A 22,787-nucleotide genomic window follows, 5' to 3' on the forward strand; every position below is an offset into this window, starting at 1 on the left:
CGGATGATACTGCCTTGAAGCCCACAGTCAACATCAAATCCCAAAACACATATAAAGAGCTTCCAACCAGCTTAAGTAAGAGCAAACAATTAAGAATTCCTGGAAATCTGAAGAAAGCCTCAGGCACAGAGAGAGAGTCCCAAACAAACAAAAATAAAAGAGAGATTTGCAGGAAACAAAGACTGTGCAAGAAAATGGAAATCCAAGAAAAGAAGCTATCAATCTATTCAGAAAGGTAAATGAATTATGAAATGAATGACATTCTAAAAAAGAAGACAAAAATAAAATATAAAATAAATATATAAAATATAAGTTGAAAATTTAGTAGAAAAAAATAGGAGAAAATAAGAAAATAATAGGAGTTTCAGTAAAACAATAGAGAAAAACAAAAATTTTTGCATCAAAAATTCAAGAAAGTTTCCATAATGAAGATTATGGTTTTTATGACTACAAGACATATTAGGTGTCAGCATAAGAGATGGAAGAGTCCCCTATAAGAAAGGACATTAAGATTTCAAAATACTGTGGGTGAAGAGAAGACCCTAAATGTTTCCAGAAATGAAGAAAAAAAGATTCTTTAAAAAGGATAAAAATATAAATCGCTGAAGAGTTCTCAATAACATCACTAGAAACTCAAAGACAATAGGGAAAAATATGTCTTCAAAACTCTGAGTGACATTTATTTCCAATCTAAATATCTATATCTATCAAGCTATCAATGAAGTGAGAGGATAAACTAATATCTAGATAGGTCATTGCAGGCCTAGGAAAAAAATGACTAGATTTAGAGAAGGCAGGAAGGCTCTGGAAGTGATATCTTTAAGGCAATGAAATTAGTAGACTATTTGATGTAGTGTAGGGAACCACTCCTTGTGGTTTAGGAAATTGTAGCCCCGGCCTGAGCATAACCTGCCACTGGCACTCCGGCACTCCGGTTGTGCTTGTCTTTCAGTCTCAAGGCTGCACGGGAGACATAACCGAAAGCCACTCACAGGGTTTCTGTGGGAATTGGATTTAAAGAATACTTATGCTTTAGAACTTGCTCTGCTTTTCTTATCTTTTAATGTAACATAAACAATCTCTAGCAAGGAATGCATGAAACCTTGCACCTAATGCCAGTGTGGCATCAAGATGTTTGAAAGACCCTGACACAGACTGGTCACTGTGCCCTCTGTATTGGTACATGTAATCTGTTATTGTCAACTGTAATCCAAACTCCTAAAAGCTATTGATGATTCATGAATTTTAACCTTGTATCTCCTGTGTGTATCCTCCTCAATAAAAGGCATGAGAGACGAAGATCTGATTGCTGTTCTCCCCTAGAGAGAGCAGCCACCTTCCTTCCTGCCAGAAATAATAAAGTGTCCTGGTTAGATTTGTTCTACCATGGTCATGAAACCTCTGTTGGACAGAGCAGTTTCCAACCGAGCCTAGGGTGTTGGAGGCACCTTCCCCTCGAGGTAGATTAGGTATCCTATCATTTGAATATTCTAAAAGATCACCTAAATCCAGTGTTTTAGTAATACATAGAAAACTAAGCAAGTAAGGATGCGGGGGAAGTGAAAAATAGGAAAAGTAATATATATCCTAGTGCTAGGCTGATAATATATCTCTAGACAACATTCTGAACATTCTGAATGTTGAACTCTGCTCTAAGCAAAGTTATAAACTAGCCATACGGGAGGATGATGGAGACATGAAAAGCAAGAGTGTGTTTGGTGGAGGAGGCTGTGAAAGGACACTCAATTCACATCTAACATAGTGGAAATTTAATTGTCATGCTTACAACTTTGAAATCGAGAGGTAATATCATAAAGGTAAGTGCAAGTAAATATCCAAAAAGAGCTAGACTATTTTAAAGTCTTTGTCTTTGGCAACTATAACATAATTTTTTGTGCAATTAATTACATAATTATTTAAATATAAATAGAAACCATAATGTTTTCATACCACACTCACCCGAATGAGTTATTTCCTACAGCGCTGTGGAGACCACTAGTTAAGTCAATTATGATTCATGTCAGTGCCTGAGGTTGGAAATGTGGAACACGCCCCTGGAATCTGCAGTCACTGCCACCAGGTGGCAATAGTGAGTTATGTCTTACTTGCAGAATTTCTGTTCTGAAATGTCCCTTGAGCAGCATACATGTGATCATGCATAGGATTCTGAATTTGGTCATGTCCTAGACAAAACTTTTTCAGTCACTTAGGAGAATTTATAGAATTCATAAAAGTTTTAGATGCCTTTGTGTGAAATATGAATGTCGACACAATTGGGATTGAATAAAAATACAATAGGCTACAATTGCTGCGGTGAAAGCTATGTGAAATTAATTAAATATAAAGTCTCAGATGTAGGTTTAAAAACTCACATGAGTAAAAAGTGTTCTGGGAGGTAAGATGATACAAGGGAAATCATTTAGAGGGACTCATACATGGATTCTGGTTTCAATTTGCTATGTCAAAATTGAGACTCATTTTGCTGTTCTGAAGAATTAGGTCCATGTACTAGATAATCTCTAAATATCTCTCTGCCCTATTAGTCTATGATACTTTTATATATTAAAAACCATTTTATGATTGTGGAAGATACAAAAAGTATCAAGAAGCTAACAGATATCCTCCCCCACCCATAATCCCATTGTTCATATTTTAATATAATTCATTTCAAATCTTATTCTAACACACATGTATATATGGATAGTTTTTTGAAAATTACATAATTATGTATATTTAATTATATTGTGAAACATACAAAACAAGCACATATCCATTCACAAAATATCCATGGCTATGCCCTTAGGTTACTAGCAGGGGAGATTTTCTCTGGCCATTTCACCTCTGACTATCTTCAGCCTCACCCTTTACACGTTTTGCTTTTCCTTCCTACTTTACTTTGGATTCTTTTCCCTCTCCCAAACTTATAAGGGAGAAAACATAATATATACACACACACAATTTCTTCTCCACTTACAGAGAAATGTACTTACTATTTTGTTGTGCTGATATCTGCAAACACATGCCCTCAGGTCAGGTCTTGCTTTCTACCCCAAAAGGCATTCCAACTCCTTAGGCTATGGTCAAACCTTGGGTCTCAGATGGAAACTACTGCCTTGTGGAGTGGAACACTAATCTGCAGAGGACTCTTCCCCGTTCTTTTTGTGGTTCTCGTATCCATAGTTAGCTTAATTAGTGGCTCATCTCTGGCTTACCAAGAGCTCAGTTTTTCTGCCCATTGCCCTCTACTACTGGCCCTCTGGTCCTCAGTCTTTACATCTTATTATAGTATCATCTCTTCAAATACATACTTCAGTCCAGCAATCACCTGCCCTAAGCAAAAATAACCATAGAGTTGACTGTGTGGTACTCAGGTTTACTGGCTAGATAACATAAGGGATGTCCCTCCCACCTCCCAAACACCTCCACTTAACCATGCATTATGATGACATTGTTACAAGTTACTGTAGAATCTGATTTTACCTTGAGTTTTTAATACATTTCTAAATTGTGATATTTGCATAAATATTACCTATGTGCATTAGTGTATGTTTTAAAGGTCTTTATATAAGAAAAAAGTGTAGGAAATCCATAAGGGATAAAGCATGGCAAATATGTTAAAATTTTTAATTTTAATTTTAAATTTTATATCTTCCAGTTCATTTTAATGATTGTTGTATATATATATGTGTGCATATATTTGCCATTAAGTTTTTACATATAATTAATTTTTTCTTTGTATTTTTGGAAGTTTTAATGTGACAATGGGAAATTATATAAACTTCACCTCTTTAAGTTTTCATTCTTATTACCAACTTAATAATATCCAAATTATACATCACTTTCTGGTTTGTGGTTAAAGTCTTCCCTATAGTAAAATAATACTTAAGCTGTAAATTTCACTTTGTTTCACTCATAAGAATTTATACATTTATTTTCTATTTTATTTATTTACCATTTTTTTCTCAAATTTTCAATGGAAACTTTTACCATATGGAATACAAATCATTTTCATCTAGAAAAGGAGACATTTGTATATTAACTTATTTGGGGTAAACAATAGATAACCCTGGGGGCTAACCTTTAAGTTAATTAGAAAGCAAAAGGCAAATTACAATTTAATGTACCTGCCCCTGTCATGCTAACTGCCATTCCCCTATCCATGATGGCTTTTAGTTAGCAGGAATTTTCCCTATCATGATTCCTCAAAAAGATCTTTCAGTTTCAATGTCACATTCAGCTATGAAACAGGGTGATCCTCCTGTTTGTATATTTCTTAAATAAATCTAGTGGGGTTTTTTTGGGTTTTTTTTTGCAAGGCTGCATTGTATAGAAAAGATCTGAAATAGGCCAGAATTGTTGCAAGGAGGCCCATATGGTGGCTATTACAGTAACCCAAATCACAGATGATGTCAACTTAGACCAACACAATAATGGGGATGGAAAAACTCAAACAGAGTCCAGAAATATTTAAATAGATAAAATTGAGAGGAGTTGGTGGGGTGAGGAAGAGGATGATTTCAAGAAGTACAAACAATCTAGTATAGTGGCTGAGCTCTACATGGTTTCATAATCTAAGCTGGTCATTCTAGGCTCAGTGACCTTGGGCAAGCCACTTAATCTCTCTGGGTCTCACGTCTTCATGTGTAGAGTGGCATAATAATAATGTTAACCTCATTGTGTTGTAAGAATAACATGAGTTAAGATATTTATAATATTTTAACTTAAAATAATGTTTATTACATACTAAGCACATTATAAGAGTTAGTAATTATGATGGTGAAGCTATTATCATACATGGGTAATGGCGAAGAAGTACTAGGTTTGAGAAAATAAAAAATAAGTTTGGTTGAACATTTGAGGATTAGAGTGTTATTTAAGACATTCAAATTATGTTAAACATAAAATTGGATATATAGGTCTAAAAGGAGAAGTCTGGGCTTAAGACAGGGGTTTAGTGTTCTGATATATTAATTAATTAATTTTTAATTGAATTTATTAAGCTAATATTAGCTTGCAAAACAATACAGGTTTCAACTGTACAACTCAATAAAACACCATCTGCACACTGCATTGTCCACTCAAAGCCACAAGTAAAGTCTCTTTTCATCCCTGTTTTGCCCCCTTGCCCACTTCCAAATAGCACCCCCCACTGTGTCTATGTGTTTTTTATATATCGTCGTCGTCGTCGGCAGCCGTCCGTCTCGAGAGACGATGGCGTAGCTTCTTGAGAGTCTATCTGCACCGCCGAGAATGGCTGTGCAGTCCGATTCGGGAGTGACAATCCCTGCCGCACTTGGTACAGGTGAAGGCAGATGGCTGTTGTTGCTGCTGCTGACGCTGCTTCCGCCTCGATCTTTTCTGGACCGCCTCCTCGTTGCGCGCAGCCTCCGCGTGTGACGTACCTTGCCTGACCGCGAGCCTCCAGGCTAGGCGGTCGTCTGCTTGAACTTCCCATGTGTTGAGATTGATGGAGCATTGTGTCATGTCCTTTTTGCAGATGTCTTTGAACCGCAGTTTTGGGCGCCCTGTCATCCTCTTGCCTTCTGCTAGCTCGCCGTAGAGGAGGTCTTTGGGGATACGGCCTGCATCCATTCTTTTGACATGGCCAAGCCACCTGAGGCGTCTCTCGCTAAGAACTGCATGCAAACTGCTCATATTGGCTCGCTTCAGCACCTCGGTGTTGGGGACCTTATCCTGCCAGGCGACATGCAGGACGCGTCGCAGGCACCTCATGTGGAAGCTGTTGAGTTTCCTTTCGTGCCTTGCGTAGGTGGTCCACGTCTCGCTGCCATAGAGGAGAGTGCTGAGTACGCAGGCTTGGTAGATGCGCAGTATGGTTTTCTCAGTGAGGCTGGAATTGTTCCACGCTCGCCGGTTCAGTCTGGCCATAACTGTGGCTGCCCTGGCGATTCTCCGGTTGACCTCCAAGTCGACTGACAGAGAGCTCGAGATGGTGGACCCGAGGTAAGTGAAGTCGTTGACAACCTCCAGGGTGTATCCGTCGATGGTGATGCATGGGGGAGTCCCCGTGCCTTGAGCCATAACGTTCGTCTTCGTCAGGCTGATGGCTAGTCCGAACTCCTTGCATGCATGGGAAAGGCAAGTGACTAGCTGCTGGAGTCCCTCTTCGGAGTGTGATGTCAAAGCTGCGTCGTCGGCGAAGAGCATCTCATGGATGAGCACCTCTTTGACTTTGGTCTTGGCTCGTAGACGGGCCAGGTTGTAGAGCTTGCCATCGGATCTGGTGTGAATGAAGACACCCTCGCTGCAGTCCTTAAAGGCGTATTGGAGGAGCATGGAGAAGAAGATTCCGAACAGCGTAGGCGCGAGGACGCAGCCCTGCTTTACTCCGCTGCTGACTGGGAAGGCCTCAGAGGTTGCGCCGTTGTAGGACACCGTGCTGTGCATGTTGTCGTGAAAGGACATGACCACAGCAAGCAGATGTGGTGGACAGCCAATCTTCCGTAGCAAGCTGAAGAGTCCGCTTCGACTGACCAGATCAAACGCCTTCGTGAGGTCAATAAAGGCGAGGTAGAGTGGTTTATGCTGCTCGTGACACTTCTCCTGCAGCTGGCGTAGGGAGAAGATCATGTCCACTGTTGATCGGCCAGCTCTGAAGCCACACTGGGACTCTGGGTAGACGCGGGAAGCAAGGGTCTGCAGGCGGGCAAGAGCGACCCGGGCGAATACTTTGCCGACGACGCTGAGGAGAGAGATGCCCCGGTAGTTGTTGCAATCGCTGCGGTCTCCTTTGTTCTTGTACATGGTGATAATGTTGGCGTCTCTCATATCCTGGGGGATGTAACCCTCCTTCCAGCAGAGACAGAGTAGATGGTGGAGCGGCTGTAGCAGGACTGGTTTCCCGCTCTTTAGGATTTCTGGAGGGATTCCGTCGCTTCCTGGTGCTTTCCCGCAAGCGAGGCGGTCGATGGCTTTGCCGAGCTCTGCCGCAGTAGGTGGGGTGTCTAGCTCCTCCATGACTGGTAGGTCTGGGATGGCGTTAAGAGCAGTGTCTGTTACGGTGTTCTTCGTTGCGTACAGCTCGAGGTAGTGCTCGGTCCACCGCCGCATTTGCTGTTCCTGGTCAGTGATGACCTCACCTGTCTTGGACTTAAGGGGAGCGATCTTGGAGGGGATTGGGCCTGTTGCCTTCTTGATACCCTCATACATTCCTCGTGCGTTGCCTATATCGGCGGCTTCCTGAATGCTTCTGCACAGGTTTAGCCAATAGGTGTTGGCACAGTGACGGGCGGTCTTCTGGACTTTGTTCCTGGCAGCCCGTAGAGCTTGAAGTGTACTGGGAGTGGGCGTGACCTTGTAAGCCAGTAGGGCCTTCCTCTTAGCCTCGATCACGGGTTCCATTTCTTCCCAGTGAGCCTCGTACCAGTCAGCGTTCTTCCGCTCTTTCTTCCCGTAAGCAATAATGGCGGAGTTGTATATGGCGTCGCGGAGACGTGGCCAATTGGATTCGATAATGTCATCTGCCGCCACTCCCTCGCCGAGTGCATCTTCCATCTTGTTGATGAATTGCTGGGTCTTAACTGGGTTGCTGGCACAACTGGTGTTGATGCGTGGGCGACCCTTCATCTTGGAGTGGTGCAACCTCTTCGGCATTATGCGCACCTTGCTTACCACGAGGGCATGGTCCGTGTCGCAGTCTGCACTGTGGTAGCTGCGGGTGAGGAGGGTGCTGCCAATATCCGTTCTTCTGGTGATGACGAGGTCAAGCTGGTGCCAATTTTCCCATCACTGTTTATTGAAGAGACTGTCTTTACTCAATTGTATGCTCTTGTCACCTTTATCAAATATTAATTGACCATAAAGGTTTATTTCTGGGCTCTCTGTTTTGTTCCATTGATCTAAATATATGCCTGTTGCTATGCCAGTTCCCAGCTGTTTTGATTACAATAGTCTTGTAATATAGCTTGATATCAGGTGTGAAACATCAAACTTTGTTCTTCTTTCTCAAGATTACTGAGGCTATTCAGTGTCTTTTTTGGTCCCATATACATTTTTGGAATATTTGTTCTAGATCTGTGAAATATATCATTGATATTTTAATAGGGATTACAATGAATCTATGAACTTTTTGGGATAGTGTGGATATTTTAATGATGTTAATTCTCCCAATCCATGAACATGGCATACAGTATTCCCTCACTTATCGCGGGTATTATGTTCCAGACACCCCCCCCCCACACGAAGTAGGAACCTTACATTTATTCTACACTCTTAAACCTACGTAATTTTAACAGCATACATATACAGTACTGCAAAATCCCGCGATATAGTGAAAAATTCGCGATACATAATTAAATTTAATATTTAAAAATATCCCACGATACAGTGCGTCCACAATAAGTGAACCGCATATGCTTCTACTTATTTGTATCTTCCTCAATTTCTTCAATGTCTTATAATTTTCCAAGTACAGGGCTTTTACCTCTTTGGTGAAATTTATTCCTAGCTATCTTATTTTATTTTTGCCGAAATAGTAAATGATTTTCTTAATTTCTCTTTCTGATTGTTCATTATTAGTGTGTTAAAATGCCACTAATTTCTGAAAATCAGTTTTGTATTTTGATACTTTGCCAATTTATTTGTTAGGTCTAGTGTTTTTAGGTGGAGTCTTAGCATTTTCTATCTACCGATTCAATATGTCACCTACTAATAATTACAGTTTACTTCCTTTCCAGTTTGGAAGACTTTTATTTCTTCTTTGTGGTTGATTGCTGTGGCTAGGAATTTCAGTACTATGTTGAATCAGAGTGGTAAAAGCAAACATCCCTGTACTGTTCTTGATTTTAAGGGAAATGCTTTTAGTATTTTTTCCCATTGAGTATGATGTTGGTTGTAGGTTTGTCATATGGGCCTTTATTATATTGAGGTATGTTCCTTCTATTCCCACTTTGCTGAGAGTTTTTATCATGAATGAGTGCTGGATTTTATCAAATGCTTTTTCTGCATCTATTCATGTAATCGTGTAATTTTTATCCTTCATTTTGTTTATGTGATGTATCACGTTTATTGATTTGTGAATCTTGTACCAACCTTGAATCCCTGGGATAAATCCTACTTGATCATGGCATATGATCTTTTTAATGTGTTGCTGGTTTGCTAATAATTTGTTGAGGATTTTAGCCTCATAAAAAGAACTTGGAAGCCTTCCCTTCTCTGGAATTTTTTGGATTAGTTTGAGAGGAGTAAGTGCTAGTTCTTTGAGTACTTGGTAAAATTCACCTGTGAGGCCACCTGGTCCCAGACTTTTATTTGCTGACTGTTTTGATTTCTGCTTCGATTTCAGTAGTTTTAATAAATCTACTCAGGTTTTCTGATTCTACCTAATGCGATTTTGGAAGATTGTATATGTTTCCAGGAATTTATCCATTTCTCTCAGGTTGTCTGATTTGTTATCACATAGTTGTAGTATTGTCTTACAATCCTTTGTATTTCTTTGATGTTAGTTGTTATTTCTGTTTTATTTATTATTTTTATTTGTATCTTCTCTCTTTTTACTTCTTGATGAGTTTGGTTAAAAGGTTGTCAATTTCCCTTGGCTGGGTGGCTTGGTTGTAGCATCATCCTGTACACCAAAATGTTGTGAGACTGATTCCCAGTCAGGGTACATACCTTGGTTACAGGTTCAGTCCCAGTTTTGGGTGCATATGGGAGGCAAATGATCGATGTTTCTCTCTCACCTCTCTCTCTCTCTCTCTAAAATCAATAAACATATCCTTAAGTGAAAAAAAAAAAAAAAAGGTTTGTCAATCTTGCTTATCTTTTCAAAGAAACAGCTCTTGGTTTCATTGAGCTTTTGTATTGTTTGTTTATTCTCTATCTTATTTGTTTCCACTCTGATCTTTATTATTTCCTTCCTTCTATTTACTCTGGGCTTTGTTTGTTGTTCCTTTTCTAGTTCTTTTAGGTGTAGGGTTAGATTTTTTTATTTGATATTTTTTTCTTTTTGAAGCATGCCTGTAATGTTATGAACTTTCCTCTCTGGACAATTTTCACTGTTTTCCATAGATGTTGGGTTTTTGTGTGTTCATTTTCATGTTTCCAGATAATTTTTGATTTATTCCTTGATCTCATTGTTAAATCGTTTATTGTTTAATAACATGCAGCATACCTCTTCAGGGGAAAGGCTAAGGGAGTAAACCCCGACAGAAAATCCGGAGCTGGAGTCCCTAAGGCGGTTTGACGTTGTAGTCAACACCGGCAACTCCTGCGGCGCACCTGAAGCCAAGCTGTATTGACTCCGTCTTTCCCTTGGACCCTTCAGCTGCGAAGAGAGGGGGGGTCTGCTGTATGGGCAACAGCAGACCCTCCATATCACCCTGCCCAGGCTCTGTAGCTTCAGCTTCACTGGAGAGGACACTCCAGCGTCATTGCAAGATGTCGATTCAACACGGGAGGAGACAGATACCATGTCACTCCCGAGTCGGACTGCACAGCCATTCTCGGCAGTGCAGATAGACTCTTAAGAAGCTACACCATCGTCTCTCGAGATGGACGGCTGCCGACGACGATATAATCTCCAAGTTCATGAATATTTTTTTGTTTTTGTTTTTTGTAGTTGATTTCTAGTTTCATGCCACTGTGGTCAGAGAAGATTCTTGATATTATTTTAATATTTTTAAATTTGTTAAAATTTATTTTGTGTCCTAACGTGTGATATATCTTTGAGAATGTTCCTTGTGTACTTGAGAAGTATATATTCTTCTGCATTGGGATGAAATATTCTGTAAACCCATTTGATCCATTGTGTCATTTAGGGTTGCTGTTGCCTTGTTGATTTTTTGTCTGGAAGATAAATTCACTAATGTTAATGAGGTGTTAGAATCCCCTACTATGATGATATTGCTGTCAATCTCTTTTTTTCTTTTTTCCCAGACAAAAGAGGGACAAAATGTTTTGTTTGTTTGTTTTTCTATTATAGTTGTCCCACTTTCCCCCCTATTTCTTCCCTCCACTCTGCCCACCATTTCTCCTACAGTCAATCCCCACCCCCTTGTACGTGTTCATATCCATAGGTCATTTATACTAGTTTCTTGACTAGACCCTTCTCCTTCTTTCTACCCTTCTCCCCTCCCCTCTCCCCCCTGGTCACTGTCAGTCTGCTCCTTGTTTACTTGTGTCTGGTTCTATTTTGCTTATTCGTTTGTGTTGTTCATTAGTTTCCTGTATTAGGTAATATCATATGGTATTTGTCTTTTGTTGCCTGACTTATTTAGCTAAGCATAATTCTCTCTAGTTCCATCCATGTTGTCACAAATGGTAGGAGTTCATTCCTTCATTCTGTTACATAGTACTCCATTGTGTAAATGTATCACAGTTTTTTGATCCACTCATCTACAGATGGGCACTTAGGTTGTTTCCAGCACTTAGCTATTGTAAATAGCACTGCTATGAACATAGGGGTACAGGGGTTCTTTTGAATCGGTGTTTCATGATTCTTTGGGTATAATCCTAGCAGTGGAATTGCTGGTTCAAAAGACAGTCCCATTTTTAGTTTTTTGAGGAAATTCCATACTGTTTTCCATAGTGGGTTCACCAGTCAGCATTCCCACCAGCAGTGCACTAGGGTTCCATTTTCTCCACATTCTCGCCAGCACATGTTGTTTGTTGATTTGTTGATAATGGTCATTTTGACTGGTGTAAAATGGTATCTCATTGTGGTTTTTATTTGTATCTCTCTGATAGCTAGTGATGTTGAGAATTCTTTCACATGCCTATGGACCCTCAGTATGTCCTCTTCACTTTCCGTCTGCATAGATATTTTGTTCTAAGGTAGGTCTCTCATAGACAGCATATATGTGAGTCATGCTTTCTGATCCATTCAGCTACCCTATGTCTTTTGATTGGCGCATTTAGTCCACTTATATTTAAGGTTATTATTGATAGGTACTTATTCATTACAATTGTTCCCCTTTGTACTTGTGTTCCTCCCTGTCTCTCTCTGTTTCTTCATCTTCTTAAAGCAGTCCCTTTAGCATCTCTTGCAATGCTGGTTTGGTGGAAATAAATTCTTTTAGCCTTCTTTTGTCTGGCAAACTCCTTATTTCACCTTCCATTTTGAATGAGAGCCTTGCTGGGTAGAGCAGTCTTCTTGTAGACCTTTGTCTTTCATTGTTTGGAATATTTTTTGCCATTTTCTTCTGGCTTGTAGTGTTTTTGTTGAAAAATATGATGGTAGTCTTATCAGAGCTCTCTGGTATGTTATTAACTGTTTCTCTCTTGCTGCTTTTAAGATTCTCTCTTTGTCTTTCAAGGTTGCCATTTTAATTATGATGTGTCTTGGAGTGGTCCTGTTTGGGTTCATCTTCATTGGGACCCTCTGTGCTTCCTGGACTTGCATGACTTTTTCTCTCGTAAAATTACGGAAGTTTTCTGTCATTAGTTTTTCAAAGATGTTTTCTATCCCTTGCTCCTCTTCTTCTCCTTCTGATAGTTCTATGATATGGATATTATTACATTTCATGTTGTCCTGCAGCTCTCTTAATACCTCTTTGTTCTTTTTCAGTCTTTTTTCGTTTTGTTGCACTGTCTGGGAATTTTTTTATATGTTGTCCTTCAGCTTGCTGATCTGATCTTCTGCTTCCCCTAGTCTGCTTTTAATTCTTTCTACTGTGTTCTTCAATTTAGAAGTTGTATTCTTCATTTCCTCCTGACTCTTACTGATAGCTTTTTGTCCTTTTTCATGCTGGTGTAATTCTCAGTATGTTCCTTGTAGTTTCCCTGGTGTTCTTTGTAGTTTTCTTTGAGCTCACTGAGTTCATTGAGCTTCCCTATAACCCATATTTTGAATTCCATGTCTGACAGTTTGCTTTCCTCTATTTCATTTAGCACTCTTTCTGGGGATTTCTCCTTTCCTTTTGATGGTGGATATTTTCCCTCTCTCCCCATTTTTGTGACTCTTCTTGTTTGTTTCTGCATCTTAGATTGATCTGCTCTTCCTGGATCTCTCCCTCGTGGCATCAGATCACATACCAGTCTGGGCCTAGGCAGCCTGTTGGAGACTACCATAGATCTACTGCCTTTTTCTGTCTCCTTTAGTTGTTTATCTATTTAATCCGTGATCAGCCATCAAGCTTAAGGCCCAAGGGTGGGGCAGATTAATTCCTGCAGGTAGGATTTTTGTTTCCCCTCAGGCTTACACCACTTTGAAGGGAATGGTCTTTCCACAGTATGGGGAATGAGTCAGCACTGGGACCTGGTCGGCTGCTCCTTCAGTTCTCTCCTCAAAGCCACTGCCCTAAACTCTCCTTAAGCAACTCTAGTCCTTTCTGCCCTCCCTCTGCTTGAGCTCAGGGTAAGTGGGTGCCAAAATATTTTTGTACATGTTCCATTTAAGAGCTCTTTGTCTCCAGCTGTTTCTTACAGGCCAGCAAAAAACCCTGTGGCTTTTCACTTTTCATAGCTGGATGCTATTTTACTTTCTGCTCTGTTACTATAAGCTGGGAAGTCTAGCTGGGGGTTTAGACCCTGCCCTTCTCTGGGGGTACCCCCAGCCACTGAGCTGTTTCTCAGTCCCTTCAGCTGCCACCTGTGGGAGCCCAGCCAGCCTTCTCACATCTCTTCATTTCCTACCAGTCACATTGTGATGAAGTAGGCTTTTCTGTCTCTCCATGGTTTAGGACTTCTCTCCAGCTAGTGTTCAGTTAGTTATTCCAAGTGATTTCTCCACAATTATGTTGTAATTCCAGATTGGTCCTGGAAGGATGTTAGTGTAGCTTCCACTTACTCCTCTACCATCTTCGATCCCCTGTATGATCTTTTTCTCTATCTCTCTTTTAATGTCCACCATGATTTTCTTTATATATTTTGTTGCTTTTATGTTGGGTATATATATTTATAAGGGTTGTTGTCTCTTATTGGATTGATCTCATTAGTATTATGTAGTGATCTTCTTTGTCTCTTGTTATGTTTGGCTTTTGTTTGGAAGACTATTTTGTCAGATTTAAATATAGCTACACCCATACTTTTTGTTTTCTTTTGCATGGAATTCTTTTTTCCATCCAATTGCTTTAAGTCTGTGTGTATCTTTTGTTCTGAGGTGAGTCTCTTACATACAACGTGGGTCTTGTTGTCTAATGCATTCAGCTACCTTATGTCTTTTGACTGGAGCATTTAATTAATTTGCATTTAAGGATTTTATTGATAGGTACTTATTTATTACCATTTTATAAATTATATTTATGTTGCTCTCTCTCTCTCTTTATTTCTTCCTCTTCATAAAGCAGGCCCTTTTACAATTTTTTACAATACTGGTTTGGTGGTAATGGAATCCTTTAGCCTTTTTTTTTTTTTTTTTTTGTCTGAGATAGCTCTTTATTTCACGTTTAATTTTAAATGACAGGCTTGCTAGACAAGTAGTCTTTGTTACAGGTCCTTTCTTTTCATCACTTTGACTATTTCATGTCAATCTCTTCTGACTTGAAGTGTTTCCTCTGAGAAATCAGCTAACAGTTCTATGGAAACTTCCTTTTAGGTAACTAAAGGTCTCTCCGTTGCTGCCTTGAGTATCTCTTTGTTTTTAGCCTTTTTCATTTTAATTATGATGTGTCTTGTTGTGGACCTCTTTGTGTTCATCTTGATTGGGATTTTCTGTGCTTCCCAAATTTGTGTGACTTTTTCCTTCACCAAGTTAGGGATATTTTTAGCCATTATTTCTTCAAACACATTCTCTATCCTTTGCTCACTCACTTTTCCTTCTGGTAGCCTTATGATGTGGATGTTGTTAAGCTTGATGTTGTCTCAGACATTCCTTAGACTTCCTCATTCTTTTTAAATTTTCAAATCTTCTTGATGCTCTGTTCGTGTGCTTAATGTTATCTTGTCCTCTAAACCACCAATTCAGTACTCTGCTTCTTCTAACCTGCTATTGATTCCTTCTAGTGTATTCTTCATTTCAGATATTGTATTCTTCACTTGTGACTGGATCTTTTTTATGGTTTCTATGTCCTTTTTAATGTTTACTATCTCTTTGAGTTCTCTCTGAGATCAACCACTCTTCCCCTAGGGTCACTGAGCATGCTCGTAACCGTTGTTTTATACTCAGCATCTGGTACCTTTGTTGCTTCCATTTCATTTAATTTTTTTTCTCTTGTTCTTTCATTTGGGGCATATTTATTTGTCTCCCCATTTAGTCTCTGTGTATTAAGTAAATCTTCTCTGACTCCCAAACTTCTTATGATGGCTTTATGATGAAGGCGTCTGGTTGGGCTCAGTGGCATAATCTTCCAGATCACTTGAGCTCCTTGCTCCAGGAATGTTTCTTGTGGGTTATGTGCACATAACCACCTTGTAGTTAAGTTTTAAGTGCTCTTAGCTCTTTCATTGGTGGAGTTAACCCTTCATGTTGGCTGACTATAAAGAGTAAACCTTAATAATCATGTGTGAGATGCTGTTCAGGAAATGTCCTCTGAGGTAGAGTTGTTCCCAGCAGGGTCTGGTGCCTGCCAGAATCCGCCTCTGGGTATGCCTTTTGTGTGGCTAGTTGGGTCAAGCTCTAGTGTAGTCTGAAACCTACCACTGATTGTTCTGGTTCTGAGTCCAGTTGGATGGGGTTTAGGTACAGATTGATGTCAGATGTTGTGTAGAACTGGCCTGGGCTACCTGTCAGGAGCTACCATGCTGTTCACTGTTTATGGCTGCATCTGTTGGATCCATATTTGTGTGAAGGGGCCAATCTGTGTATAAGGGTCGGCTTCCTTCAGGTTAGAATTGGTGGTATATCAATCTCTATGTGGCTTCTTCTGTAAATCCTTGGTTGTAACATTGAAGTTCAGTTAACCTTCAGTTGGTTATTCAGGTTGACTCTTCTATAACTTAGCTGTAAATCTGATTTGGGGCTGGGAGCATGTGAGTGTAGTTTCCATCTACTCTGAAGTCATATTGAAATCTCACCTAGTATATTTATGTTCATTAAAACAATAAAAATACATGAGTTTTCTTAAAAAGAAATATTACAATGCGATGCAATAAGTACCCATGACAGAGTTTCAAAAACTTCCAGTTTTGAAGAAAGATAAAGGAAAATATACTGGCAAGAGAGACAGAGGAACAGGCAGAGATGTAGAAGAAAAACCAGAAGGGTGAAATATCAGGGAAGTTCAAAGAAGAGCTTCCAGCAGGAAGGAGTGATTAACTCTTTTAGGTACTGCCGACAGGTGTACAAAATTGAGACAGAACTGTATCTGTTGCATTTTGTTATACGAAGGTCATTGATAATCATAGCAAGTGCATTTTGGGTGGATTGTGGAGACAGAAATTAGATTGCAATGGTTACAGAAATGGAGCCAGTGAGGTACACAACTCTTTTGAGTAGTTTAGCTGTGCAAATGTAGGTGGATTAGTACTGCAGTTTAATTGAGAGGAGAATTAAGAAGTTTTTTGCTTCCTTTTGTAAAGATTATTTGAAAGTGATTAAATGTTGATGGGAAAATTTCAGTAAAGTCTATTGTATAAGGTTTCTGAAAAGGACTGATTAGGGTCCAGAAAGTTTTAAAAAAGAAAAAATGGAGGGGAGACATTATGTATGTAGAAAAGGATGAGAAGGCAGACCAGATGCAGGTTGGCTTCTGTATTTCACAGTGAGGCCTCTGGCTGCTGACATCTATTTTTTCTTCTGGAGGCAAAGCTACCTGTGAAGAGTTAGGGGAACATTGAGGGGGAGGTATAAAGAGAATAGGGGAGATTTTTAGTTTTCTGGTGAAGACAGAGAAACACAGTAAGGTAGAGGGGCAGCAAGGGCATTGCAGTCGAATGTAGGGAACCCAATCTCCTCTGCTATGTGTGTCATTCCCACCAATAGTACGTGGCTGCTCAGGGGCAGACATGACACAGAAAAAGTAAATTGTTGGGCTCATCCAAAGTTGAAATTTTGCTAAATAACTACCATTTAAAGAGAAACAAGAAAGAAAGTTTAGGATTTTGTTAAGAAAGTTACTAATAGTGGTGATGGTTTCATGGGTGTATGCTTATTCCAAGACTCATCAAATTGTATACATTAAGTATGTATAGTGTTTTACTTGTCAATCATACTTCAACAAAATGGCTTTAAAAGCCTGAAAAAGTATTTTATTTGTCTACCACAGAATATGAACTGGATAAGAAAGGAAGTGGACCAATCTACTGGGAATAAATAGATGCTTCTATGACCTAGACTTGCCAATAGAGTTAAGAAGAGAAGAGATATAAGTAATTCAACAGCAAAGTTGGAAGATAAAGCTGTGGTAAAGGAGCAGACTTTGTTAGTAGGGTAGTAAAATAAAACTTTTCATATCCCTGAGGAACTATAATATCAAGCACATACCATACCATAAGTATCCCCATATTGAACTTACACAACACTTGCAAAAAAAATGACCAAAAATAACTTCTAGACTCTTAAACTTGGTGTTTAAAATGAGAGAAGGTTGAGTGATAGTCTACCTTTGGAGCAAGTTGGAATATTTTCCCAAACCCTGTCTAACCTGTACCACCAAGGGGAAGGGAAAGGAAGAGTCCTCTACTTATCTTAAGATAGTGAGTTAGAGAAACTGCCACTTGGAGAACTTGAGAATCTGTTCCCTAGACTTAGAAGAGATCAATGGACTAGTATTTGACACGCACTTGGAGAATTTGAAAGTGAAAGGCAATGGCTGAATTTCCTTACCTAATGGAGTTTCAGCTGCACTTTCATTGCCAATGGGGCAGAGGTGCCCATTTTCCATGGATCAAATGTCAGGAACATATGGCAAAAGTGGTGTTTGTGGTCATTTAAAAAGCAACTTTCTCCAATAGAGCATCTTGACGGGGAAAGTTGACCTCAGCATGAAGAGCTGTGGGTGGACCATCCCATGCAGAAACCATAGGTGTATCATTAGCAACCAAGTGGAAGAGATACATTACTTACAAAGGAGGAACATGACTCTAATACTTCTATTTGCGTGATAGAACCCATAAAAGAAACCATCAGATGTAGGAGTCATTTTGACCATCCATCAAGATTAAAGAGTACTAATGTTATATATTTATTATAACAGTCAAATAAATTCTAATCCTTACCACTCCTCTCCTGATCCTGTCCAACCTCTGCCACTCCAAATACGAAGGATTTAGAAGCTGACAGTAGGAAGTTGTGAAAGGAACTGAGCCAGAAGAGAGAGTGAAAGCCAAACCCACAAACCTCTTTCCAACTTTTCAGCAGGTCAGATCTAAGGGAGAAGGTTTAACTTTAAAAGTGGGATTTTTACTATTAAATGAAAGAATTTTCATTTAAACTACTCAAATAAGGTTGCTTTTTTACTAAATGTAATTGAAAGAATTTATTAAACAAAGTGACCAGAAAAATTATAGACTCTGTTCTAGATTTCACCCCAAGGACAGCAAAAATCAGACCAACAGAGTGTTTTTATATAGGCTATCAGTGAGAAAAGGAATGAAGTTGCACTTGTCTTTCACCCTAGGAAGTCCTATTCTTAACTAAAACACATTAGAAATAGGATTTCCAAGATGGAGCCATTTGAGGATGTGTTACTGTCCAGAGAAGACTATAGGGGACAGTGACTGAGGCAGAGCAGAGTTGAAGGTCTCTGGAAATGAGATAAAAACAAATCTGTAAGAGCAGTACATTTAAATAATTATTCATTAGCAAGTTATAGTTATCCAGTCAAAAAGTGTTTGAGGAACTTACTGCCATATACTACCAGTTCAGCAGAAAAACAGTAGAAAGATTTGGGAGTGATGGTGAGAAGGATAGAAAGGAAGAGTGGGTTGGCTGGGAAATAAGAAAGAAGTATGAGCAAATGAATAAAACAGGTTATAAAATATTCCAATGGTTTCAGGTTAAATATTTTTATTGTTACATTTCTTTCAATGGAAAGAAATGCTAAACTATTGGGCTGTCATAACAAAATACCATACACTGGTGGCTTGAACAGCATGTATTTATTTCCCATAATTCTGGAAATAGATATCTAAGCTTGGGATACAGCAGGATCTTTTTCTGGTGAGGTATCTCTCCTTGGGTTGCAGATTGCCACCTTCTCAGTTTTCTCACAGGGCAGAGAGAAATCAAGCTCTCTGTTATCTCCTCATATAAGAGCACTAATTCTATCAGACTAGGGCCTCACCATTATATTTCATTTAAGCCTACTGACCTCCAAAGGCCGCATTTCCAAATACCATCACATTGTGAGGTAAGGCTCTAACATATGAAATTTCCAGGGACACAAACATTCAGTTCATAACAAAGCTTTTACTGCTGTCATGACTACAAATAGAACTGTTCTTATGGTACATTTTCTTGTTGGACAGAATTCAGATACAAGAACTAAATATCGAACGAAGGAGAACCACATGATGTGTAAACTTATGTGTTTGTGCATTACTTACTCTTCTACTGTTGGTGGACTGACAACAATCACTGGTACCACCACCAACTTGATCTTCGCCGAGCATTTCAATACGTAAGTAATATTATTGGACTGGTGATTTAATAAATGGATAGCATGCAACTAACCTCATTTAGAAAATCCAGGGACAGAAATGCTGTATTGAAGTAATTCTCCTCTGTTCCCCATCAGGGCATTCATAGGTCTAGAGACCTTCCCTTCTACTGAGAGTTAAATATAGAAGACATAGTAAATTAACAGGTGCCTATAGTTTCTTCAGGTCAATTTAGAAGAAATAACTTCTGGCTGACCATTCTAATCAAACAGGGAAATTATTTTAAGTTAAAAATAATACTGCAAATGGTAGTTACAGGAAATAAAAAAGGGTTATTTGTATGGTACAATTTATATAGAGTTTGGAAACTGGCATTTGAACTTAAATGATGAATGCCAAACAGAGGTACTAATTACAGAAAATATGGCTTTGAACTAAAAAAAATTTGAAAAATTAAGCAATTACAAGTAATGACAGTAATAAAGTATTCTAAGGACAGATATATGACCCTAAATATAATTTTGTAACTATGTTATCACTTCATTCCTGAAAATGGGGGATTTGTGGATATAATCAGATCAGTTGGAGTAGAAATTCCAAAATATTCAGTCACTTACTATTTGAATTTGAACCATGAAAAGGTACATTACTCTCCAAGATTTAATTTTTTTAAATATATAAAATACACAAAGTTTATATGATTATTGTGAGAATTAAATGAGATAACTATGTAAAAACACTTGGCATTGTGTAAGAACTATTGAAACAATAGTTTGAAAGTCCATGCTTTTATGTGAAAGCTGAAACTGTTTCTGCACCCCAATTATATTTTTGAGTACTAATAGGACAAACTATTGTCAGAGTTCCAGGAAGGTGGGCAGCACTGAGAAGTCCTGAAACAGGATTTAGGAACTTATCACAGAAAGATTAAAGTTTGAGGCAGGAAATCTACACTTTAAGAAGTAGATTCACAGACTATGAACTTACTAAAATTATTTCAAAATGTTATGCATTCATAGCTTTTCCAAGAAATCCAAGATTCAAAAGATATCATCAGTCTTTGTTCTGGGAAGAATGAGAACTTGCATAGAAAGAAAACTAGTATAGCAGTTTAGGGACCATACAACACAGACCTCCATGTGTACTTATTGTTTCTATGAGTACACATTCATCATGTATACTCAACAGGTAACTTAGAAAGGAACCTTTGAAAGACATTTGGGTTAAAAGTGGGAGACATCTGAAATTTACAGTGCTAGAAATGATCTGTCTTCCTATTCAAATCAGGAAGTATACTTGAAAGTAGATTTCTGTTCTTTGACATGAATTCCCCCAAGGAGATCCCACATCTTAGTCCTCTCTACAATCTCTTTTTTTCTAAAATTGTGACCAAATTTTTATTATTTTATCTATGTTGATATTAGATAACTGATGGTTTCCTCTATTCCTGTGTACTTGATATCATCAACAGATTCCATATTTTTTACTTGTTAAAATATTTATTGTAAAGTAAGTTTTTATAATTTTCAATCTTTGCTTGGCCAAATTTGTTTTCCTATGGCAGATCATTTGAGTTTGCCTTTGGTTTTTGTATTCTTGCATAGTGTACCAACCAAATTTTTTTTCTTTTATTTAACTGTACCCTTGACATTTTGAATGCATTAATCCATTTGTAATGACACATTGAAACCATTGTATATCATTTTCAGCAAAATGTTTCAATGACTATTTTTCCTAATTGTCTAATCTTCTAATTCTCCAAATTCCCTGGGAATTTGGCCAAAATAGTCTTTAAATTTAGAAAATGCTTAAAACGTACTTTAAATTTCCTTCAAAGTTTGTTTTAACATTAGAAATTTTATTCAAACTAAAAAAAAACCTTAAAGTGCCCCTCTTGATAGAAAATATTAGGCTAGGAAAGGGAAAAATAAACTTATGTGACAAAATATAATTGATATTATTAAACAAACTAAACTTTTTCTTAAATATTGACCCTAAAAATATAACAGCATTGCAAAACAATAATTAAATAAGTGGTTTAATTTTATTAGGAAAAGTTTCACAAACTTAAAACTGCAGGAAAAAAAGGATTTTTTTTGTTGTCTGGATGTTTGAAGCTGGAGAGAAATTGCCCTTTATTTCCGAATCCAGTACAATAATCTCACCTTTTTCTCTTGACATATTTTTGAGCAATATCAATGATTATTTTGTACAAACTCATTTTGGATCTCGCCCAGTTTAAAAGGGTACATGAGCCTGAGAGTCAATGATTTTCTACCATTGGCATTTAGAGAAAGGCACCATTTTACAAATAAACTATGGGAGGAAAAGGTAGGATAACAAATTTCAAAGCCCTATCTATCTACCTATCTAGCTACCTATCCATCTATCATCTATATATTTACCTATCATCTATCTATCTCTCTGTCATCTATTTTTATATATATTACATATAATGTTTTTGTTCTTTTTTTTTCACATAAGAAATAAGCTCTGGCTGCTGTGGCTCAGTGGATTGAGCGTCGGCCTGCGAACCAAGTGTCACTACTTCGATTCCAAGTCAGGGCACATGACTAGGTCGTACATCAGGTTCCCAGTTGGGGGCGCGAGTGAGAGGCAACCACACAGTGATGTTTCTCTCCCTCTCTTTCTCCTTTCCCCTCTCTCCAAAAGTAAAATAAACAAACAAACAAGTAAATACATAAATAAATTTTTTTAAAAGAAATAAAAACTATGAATTCTGAGAACACTAAATTTTATTCAGTACAAATAAAAAGAGACTTTCATTCACTCAGCCAATCAACAAACATTTGTTGAGGACTCACAATGTATAAGGCACTGTTTGGAATTCTTTTGGAGAATGAAAAACGTAAAACCTGCCAGAAGGAAGATTCCATCTAATTGCCTAGACAAAACATATATATGTGAAAACCATTAAATTTAAAAAACATAACATTTATTTTTTAAGCTAATTAATTTATAATAAACTTTAATAACATTGGTTTTTTGACATACAGAGGAGAAGGTAAAGTGACATGTATTGAGCTCTTGCCAGACAATTTACATCGTTTTAGTGTACACATGTCCTATATATCTTTGCTGTGGAAATTGTGTATAATGGTAATTAAAAGCAGAGGTTCTGGGGTTAAAATATCTATGTTCAAATCCCAGTCTTCAGTTTACAAAGTAGGTGACTTTGGACAAATCTCTTTAAGCTTGTTAACCTTGCCAGAAAAAAGAGGATAATAATATTCCTGTCTTAGCAATATTTTGTGTTTTACATAAAATATTAGGTTGGCCAAAATGTTCATTAATTTTTTTCCATATGATGGCTCTAGTAGTGCCTAGTTGTC

The 22,787-nt window shown here is 38.2% G+C and overlaps 1 protein-coding gene across 1 annotated transcript in view; it reads left to right on the forward strand.

Moving 5' to 3' along the window:
• Positions 1–22,787, forward strand: part of SLC13A1 (solute carrier family 13 member 1) — a 129,177-nt gene that overhangs the window by 66,159 nt on the left and 40,231 nt on the right. The window contains exon 7 of the mRNA XM_090287415.1: positions 19,303–19,454. Within this exon, the coding sequence (XP_090143541.1) occupies positions 19,303–19,454 (152 nt within the window). The remainder of the gene's footprint in view (positions 1–19,302; positions 19,455–22,787) is intronic.

Source organism: Furipterus horrens, unplaced genomic scaffold (genome assembly GCF_987537825.1).
Source record: "Furipterus horrens unplaced genomic scaffold, mFurHor1.1.pri manual_scaffold_9, whole genome shotgun sequence".
In the NCBI taxonomy this organism is placed as follows: Eukaryota; Metazoa; Chordata; class Mammalia; order Chiroptera; family Furipteridae; genus Furipterus; species Furipterus horrens.